At 35.0% G+C, this 8,145-nt stretch overlaps 1 protein-coding gene across 1 annotated transcript in view; it reads left to right on the top strand.

Annotated features, from left to right (window-relative positions):
* LOC111370079 (1-acyl-sn-glycerol-3-phosphate acyltransferase 2-like) overlaps positions 1-4,861 on the top strand; it is a 13,825-nt gene extending 8,964 nt beyond the window's left edge. Inside the window, exons 5-11 of the mRNA XM_022991787.1 lie at positions 1,201-1,260; positions 1,944-2,018; positions 2,373-2,531; positions 3,222-3,347; positions 3,880-3,972; positions 4,132-4,215; positions 4,395-4,861. Coding sequence (XP_022847555.1) covers positions 1,201-1,260; positions 1,944-2,018; positions 2,373-2,531; positions 3,222-3,347; positions 3,880-3,972; positions 4,132-4,215; positions 4,395-4,634 — 837 coding nt within the window. The 3' untranslated portion in view covers positions 4,635-4,861. The remainder of the gene's footprint in view (positions 1-1,200; positions 1,261-1,943; positions 2,019-2,372; positions 2,532-3,221; positions 3,348-3,879; positions 3,973-4,131; positions 4,216-4,394) is intronic.
* Positions 4,862-8,145: the final 3,284 nt, after the last annotated feature.

Here is an 8,145-nt window from a genome sequence, read left to right as displayed (position 1 = left end):
AGCGGCGCGTGTGGGAGGCAGGTCACCGGCGGGGGTCGCCGGTCCCTGCTGATGCCGCCGGTGAGGCGCGTCTGCTCCAACTCTGGCCGGAACTGGTGGAAATCGGTTGGGCGGCTCTAGGGTTTCCACAGAAATCGCCGCCTGTGTGTGAATTGGTTGGTCGGAGGATCTGATTTGTGGCGTGAGGCCGATTGTGTGGGGGTGTGGTGACTGAGTTATTTTGGATTGTGAGGGGAGCTCCATTTCTCAATAACCGAAGGTCACGCCAGAGTCTTCATCGGAGGTTGCAGAGCATAGAAAAATTTCCAGACGGGAATTTGATAAGTCGAAAAATAGAAGGAAAAGATTGTCAAATGTTGGATGTTGTGTTGAAATCGGAAGCAAAATTTAAATATTATCCTTTTTAAGATATGAAAAATGTTCACTCTATGCTTTATCATGTAATGCTTGCTATGATGCTCAGACTCTTCATTTGAAATGAAGCACATATGATACAAGTACGTGTGTGGGATCTGTCTCAGATCCTTCATAAGAAGAGGATATGGAAACGGACATGTCCCATGCGTGGAAGGGGTTGAAGCTGATTAAAGAAAACAGTCGACGAAGTGAAATGTAAACCTAATTTCTGAAGGCCTGGCTTAAAGACTTTTAGATAAACCTGAGAAACAATATTTAAAGAAATAAATTGGTTTTCTAAAAAACCGGGTTCCCAATTTCGGAAGCAATAAACCAATTTTGTAAGGCTTGAAAACCAGCTACTTTTAAAGGCCCAAATACCATTTAATTCCAGGTGAACTCAATTAAGAGAATTAATTAGCCAATTGCACCTTAATCTGCATAGAATATGTAAATATACCCTTAGGCATTGGTGTGAGCAATTAAACATGGTCGATATTGGTCTTGATGTAGCCAATATTTTTTTCTTAGACATGGAACTGAATTAGAAAGAAATGGTCATACTGAGTAAAATTAGAACATTCATTGTGGGATAAAGTGGGTATGGAATGTTTCTTAATTCAGATTCTTGCTCATACATATGGATACACTAGTAGACACTCTGACATACAGACAGATTTGAAAAGAATTGTTTTACTAGCTTTGGAATTGTGCGATATCCTTGCTAATGCTTGATTTGAATTCTGTTTTTAGCATCATCATTTTATGTTAAATTCTTCTGATTGATCCTTCTTTTAATGGCAGCGATCAGGTTGCCTTGGAAGCACTTTAGCTGTTATGAAAAAATCATCAAAGCTCCTTCCAGTAAGTATTTTATGTCAATTCTTGTTCAAATTTGCTAAATGAGCCTTTGTTTTTATCTTAAATTCACCTTCTACCTTCTAAGTTGTTATGAACTGGCTATTTATATATTATTGATCTCTATACTTTGTAGAACTGTCAGCTTCTTGAACGTTATTACATATCAGCATATAAATTATTGTGTATGACAATGGAGAAATGTGCTTTACTGATTGATGATTTAAATCCAGAAAAACTATGACCGGTTTCAAAATAATGTTTTTTTGTATCATTACTAATTTGACTTTATTTTGATGGTCAAGAAATGTTATTGACCAAACTCCAGTGGTTCTTGTAATGAAATAACTTTAAGTTTTTTATTGGTTTTTATCAAATCTGAAGTTTATAAGTATTTAATATCACTGTGAAGGTCGCTCTGTCAGGGTGACTAACCTTTCGAAGGTATTCGAAATCATGTAGTGAGATATTACTAAGTTTCATATTGTGAGATCTTTCTAAGTTTTATATTTCTGCTGTTGCTGAAAAAGTCTAAAAAGTATTCATAGATAGCAGTACTAGACTTAAAATTCCTGTTGTATTCTTGTTCATTTATCGCATCCCTTAATTTGTTCACTCCCTACCCTTTTATTTGAGGTATTGAATAAGATATGCATAAACATGCATGCTGTTGCAACCAATATATGCAGGTCATAGGATGGTCCATGTGGTTTTCAGAGTATCTTTTTCTTGAAAGAAGCTGGGCAAAAGATGAAACTTTAAAGGTATTTTGAACGATTAATTTTTTTGTTGTCCATTATGTATGCCCCTGTTTGAGCCCCATTATTTAGAAATTATAATGTTTTGAATAGTGTTTTTTAGAAAAATGAGTGGTTGAAAATAAAAGAAAAGTTTTTGATTTACGTGTAATATTATTTTATTGAAGATTGTGTGGTTGAAAATAGGAGAGAGAAAAATTTAATTTAATTTAATGAGAAATAATGGGGGCCAAACGGGGGCTACGTGGATGTTCATACCAGTCGTTTTTGGTTATCTATGATGCGTTTTCCTCTCCAGTTATTTGCTTCTTTAACTGTTTGGTTTAATCTTAATTTGGAGTTAGTGGACATCTATTGCAGTCAGGTCTTCAACGGTTAAGGGATTACCCTCTGCCCTTTTGGCTGGCACTTTTTGTGGAAGGTACTCGATTTACTCAAGCAAAGCTTTTGGCTGCTCAACAATATGCTACTTCAGCAGGGATGGCTGTTCCAAGGAATGTTTTGATTCCTCGTACAAAGGTTTCCAACTGCACCTGTTTCTGTAAACGATAAATTATCTAGTGCTACTGCTGTTTTATTTGTCTTTATAGTTCTTGGTTTGTTTCTTGTCTTCCCTTTCCATGTTTCAACAATTCTAAACGTGGTGTTTCAATTTATTCTCTTGGATTAACTGTTGAACTACCTTTTGGTAGCATGTCAGTGAGTGCGACTGTGCGAGTCTGATGGACCATGGTATCACCTTTGCCGCAGCCTTTTGACCCAAGAGTTTTGGGTTGTTTTCATGTTCTAAACAACAGTCATTTTTATCAGAATATCTTGCTTGAAATAAAGAGCATTTCGTTATTTGTTTCTATTTGCCTTGCTTGTCTTCTTATAGGTTTGCAATTTTTTCATCACAGTATCCTGTAATTTGCACGTCTTTGACCTGTTACAGCTCTGTTATTTATTCTTTCAAAATTATTAACTGCTTCCCTTTGACTTTTAATAAAGGCTCAAAATAAACTAACTTTTTTGTGCTTGATGTGAAGTTGTGAAGTACCGTAACTTTTCCAATACCGCTACTGCTTAATTTCTTTTCTGTGTGTATGGTTATTATACTCGAGGATACAATTGCTTTGATCATGCATTGACTTGAGTGAGGGTATCCTTTTGTTCTCCAAGGTTGTACATTATTCAATTTGCCCAATAAAATCTGTTGCTCGTTTTCAGGGTTTTGTGACTGCAGTAAGTCATATGCGCACATTTGTTCCGGCCATTTATGATGTAACTGTTGCTATCCCCAAAACTTCGCCTGCACCTACCATGATAAGACTCTTTAAGGGGCAACCTTCTGTGGTAAGCCTGCAAATTCTGATAACTTGGAGCTCTATTGTTACTTAAACCTGTTATAATATAATGGCAGTTGAATGTAGCTAGGAATATTTTTTTTTGTTTTTTTGAGCACAGGTAGAGAGTTTTTATAGTATGTATGTGCATCTTATAAACGAAAAAATATAACGTAGTCAAGTCAGACTGGAAAAAGATATCTTTTTGTGTTCCTTTTGCCATTTCCCCTTTACAGCAATGCAAATGTTATGGGTCAGGAATCAGAAGAATTTACTGCACGCAATGTAAGCTAAATAAATTTGTACTCTTTATCATAATAGCCTGGTATATATGCGCTATAGTTATCTAGGACTAGCAAATGTTCTATAATAGGATTGTAATATATTTTGGAAAAGCATTCGTTTCTAAATGAAATTACCCGTTGTTTTATACCTGTGAAGAATTAGCTTTGACAATCTGATCATCGTGCTAGGATGCTGTTTTTTTTTTTCCTTTTCCTTTTTCCCCTTTCTTTAGACATTAATAATTTCCCATTGTGCAGATGCATGTCCACCTCAAGCGACACTTGATGAAGGATTTGCCTGAAACAGATGATGCCGTTGCTCAGTGGTGTAAGGATGCCTTTGCGGCCAAGGTGCACACTTATAATTGTTTCCTTAAGTTTTGATATTTACTTCTTTCGAAACTGTTGACAATTGGAGAAAGAGGGTATCTAAAGAATACGAAAAATTTATCTGGTTGCAGCATGTGACTTGTGATGATCCTTTTTTCTGTTTGCTTTCTTGTGAATTAGGATAAGTTATTGGACAAGCATGCAGCCGAGGGTTCCTTTGGTGAACAATTGCAAGACACTGGCCGGCCAGTGAAGTCCCTATTGGTAAATGCATTAAATTAGTATAAAATAAATGAAATTTTTATTGGTGAAAGTTGGAAATAAGTTGCTTATTTTGACAGTAAAATGTTTTAAGCTAAGTCAAACACGCATCTCTCCCTCTCTCTCTCTCTCTTTATGCATTGGTTGTGTCAAACTAACGGCTTGCCTTTTCACAATAACAGGTTGTCGTTTGTTGGGCAATTCTACTCGTTTTGGGGGCTCTCAAATTTTTCCAGTGGTCCTCTCTTCTCTCCTCATGGAAAGGTCTCACTTTTTCAGCAGCAGCATTGGCAATTGTCACAATTCTTATGCAAATCTTGATTCAGTTCTCTCAATCAGAGCGGTCGACCCCTGCCAAAGTTATCCCAGCAAAGCCGAAGAACAGGGGAGAGATTTCAGGGACTCAAGATAAACGGCAGTAAAAGACTGCAAAATATGTGTTGTGTAGCAAGGTGTGTTTATTCCTTTGTATTTGTATTTTTTGCCATAGATGACTGCAAAATATGTGTTGTCAGTTGTGTAGCAAAGTGTGTTTGTTCCTTTGTATTTGTATTTTTTGCCATAGATGATTATTGTATGGAAAAACAAACCGCATGTTAATCAATTAATTAATTTGGGGTTACAAGAAAAAAATTGATTATTATTATTATTATTTTGCAATATATCATATTTACAAGGGAAATGCCGTTTTTATGCTCCATGCTTGATATCAAGCATGACATTGCCTTTGTTTAAAAAAATTGTTGGCTGGAATTTTATTATTATTATTATTATTTTCATTTAAAAATTGGCAAATGAGAGTTTGTCATGTGACAAATTGTCAAACTCGGTGTACATGAAGCATGATTATATTCACAAGGCTTCATGGACTCTCTCGCTTATAGGGGCAAGTCCCATGGGCCAAAAAAGGCCATGGCCTCTCGGTTAAAGAGGTTGTCCATACTTGACTCGTTGACTAATGGGCCGAACTTGGCTTGTTGAACGAGTCAAACTAAGCCTGGATGGTGGGCTTATAGATAAACTTGATTTGATTCATCGTCATTTGTCACTTGAAAATTGAAGAGAAAAAATTTATTGTGAAGATTCATTACATAAATTTTGAAATAATTTAATATAAATACTTATAAATACGAGAAATTTAACAAAAATTCTTCTATAAAGTAACACATTTATGAGAAATTTTTTTGCACATATACATGCTCCAACACTAAGTACTCAACTATGTCCGCAACTTATAGATTGATTCTTATGACGTTGAGTTCAATCGGATGAATCACACAATAGGCCTTCTCCAACTATTAGATTAAAATGGATGGCATGCTATGATATTTCATGCATGGTTAATGAAAGCGGTATATGTCTATTGAAGTTGGTGGGATTAGGTAAAGGAAAGTGGCTTTCTATGGTAGAACTCTTCTAGACCTACGACGAAAGGGTGAGCTTTCTCGTTTGAGCTCGATGAGTTGGGTTAAAAGGATGAAGGAAATATGACTAGTGCAGCATGCATGCTTTTGAAGACTTGAGGAATATTCTCAGGACATCGGTTCAATCTAGCAAGTCATTCGAGGCTATCAAAGTAACTTACTTGAAGTGGTAAGATAATAAGATGAATAATGATCCTCCGACAAGGAATTTTGACAAGTGTAGGGTGACAAGGTGAGGTGGCAGTGCCTCGCCTTGTATTTTTTTTTTTTCAAACTATCCAATCTTTTGTTAACACGTGTCCACCTTGATTTAGAGCGTGTCATTAACTTTGTTACTGTAGTACAATTGTAATAAGATAATAGATAAGATCCATAATTTTTAGGAAAATTTGCAGCAGCGGTCTCTAACATTTTCAATTTTTGTAAACTTTACCCTAACTTTTAATTTATGCCAACGAACGTCGATAACCTTTCGAAAATATGCAGTTGGGGGTCCAAATTGATGGAAATCATCCATTTGACCAATAGTTGACCAAAAAATTTGGTTTTGACCAAATTTTGTAAGGGTAAAATGGTAACTCCACAAAATTAACATAAAATAATTAAAAAAAGAAAAAGAAAACCAAACCAACCCATCCTTCCCCATCATACCCTGCCCGGTCCACTCTCTAATGAAAAATGGCTAGAACCCAATGGATCTGCCTTTCCCTTCTTCCCCACTCACACCCACACCGGTGGTCGAAATGGCCAACCAAAGTCCGATCATCGCAACCACATCACAATGCCAGCGCTGTCGCTCAAAGGTCGGTGCCACCACCCAAATTAGATTTAAATGAAAGTCAAACCTATTACAAAGCTCCAACAGATTTATGAAAAGATTATCATTTTATCAGATTTGATTGTGGTTGTGTGGGGATTTGACAATCATTAGTGAAGGTGGCGATTGGTGGAGATCCGATTCTTACATCTTTAGTGTTGACTTTAAGGTTTGTCGATTTTGAAATTGAAAATTGATGGGTGGGTTTTTGCTAGATTTTAAGTGTTTCGAAATTACAGAAGGTTTCAAAATGAGGGTGGATTTTCGATGTAGAGGTTGTTGGCAGTGTGAGATGGTAGTGGTGGTATCAATTTACGTGCGACGTTGTGTGGGTGGCGACGATGGCCATAGTTTGACAATCACAGTAGGTGAGTTTTATTTTCGAATAAGGTGTGAGTTTTCTTGGTTTTTATTTTCAAATGTACAATGGCAAATATGGTGGCGGTGGAGGGTGCCAGAGCTGGTAGTGGCATCAGCAGTGTGGGTCAAAGGTGGCGTGGTGACTGTTTCTGGTGAACCTTGTCGTAGAAGAAGAAGAACATAGGTGGATTTTATTGGGTGGGGGTGGGATGGGGTGAGGTGTTTTTTGTTTTTTATCTTTTTTCTAATTTTGTTTTATTTTTTATAATATGGATATAAGTAAGTTACCATTTTACCCTTACCAAATTTGGTCAAAATCATTTTTTTTTGGTCAACTAACGGTCAAATAAACGGTTCCATCAGGTTGGACCCCAGCTGCATATTTTCAAAAGGTTAGAAACGTTCGTTGGTACAAATTGAAAGTTAAGATAAAGTCTGCAAAAATTGAAAAAGGTTAGGGATCGCTGCTGTAGTTTTCCCTAATTTTTATCCACCCATCTTTCAAAACTAGTTTTCCGCCTATGCAATGCACGGGCTATATCATTTTTTAGGTAATATTAAATTATTAACGTGTCTAAATATTTATTCAGTTCTCTCAATAAATCTACAAATTTGATTAATTGTTTAAAATGATAAATAGAAATGTAATCTTCATATATAACACACTTTTGACATTAAAAAAAATTAAAAATTTATTAAGAAATTTTCTGAATGACGTCAAAATTTTTATTAGATTATTTAAAAAAATTAATTGATCGACAAGAAAAAGTAACAATAAGAAAAAAATTTCTAAAAACAATCGAATTTCTTTTATATATAAAAAATTTTCAGATGTTAAGATATTAAGATGAAAAATTAGTTGGCATTAATTTTGTGTTGCTATAATTGAAATATATTTTCTGGGGATAAGATAAATGTTCCCTTAATGCATAAATTAAAAACCAAAATTATTGGAGCTCATAAATCAAACATTATTTTAGTTTGACTAGTTATTTTACATATAAAGGGCTTATTTGAGGATAACTATATTCAATATAATTAAATCGTGTAATTAGTCGAATTTTTTATTATTATTCAATATCCAATTGATTTAATGAATTTTTTAATTTACGTATAATATTATTTTATGGAAGATTCTGCGATTGAAAATAAAATAGAGAAAAATGAGAAAAAAATTAATTTAATGGAGCCAAACACAAGCTAAGCCACAAGTATAATATTTTGTCACTTAAATGGGGTTGAGATTTTTATTTAATAACCCAATTTTGATAGATTTGAATTTAATCCTCCAAAATTTATATACATCTAAAATATTCAATAACGTCAAATAAA

This window comes from Olea europaea, chromosome 2 (genome assembly GCF_002742605.1).
Source record: "Olea europaea var. sylvestris chromosome 2, O_europaea_v1, whole genome shotgun sequence".
NCBI lineage: Eukaryota > Viridiplantae > Streptophyta > Magnoliopsida > Lamiales > Oleaceae > Olea > Olea europaea.
This window is presented reverse-complemented; position numbering and strand designations above follow the sequence as displayed.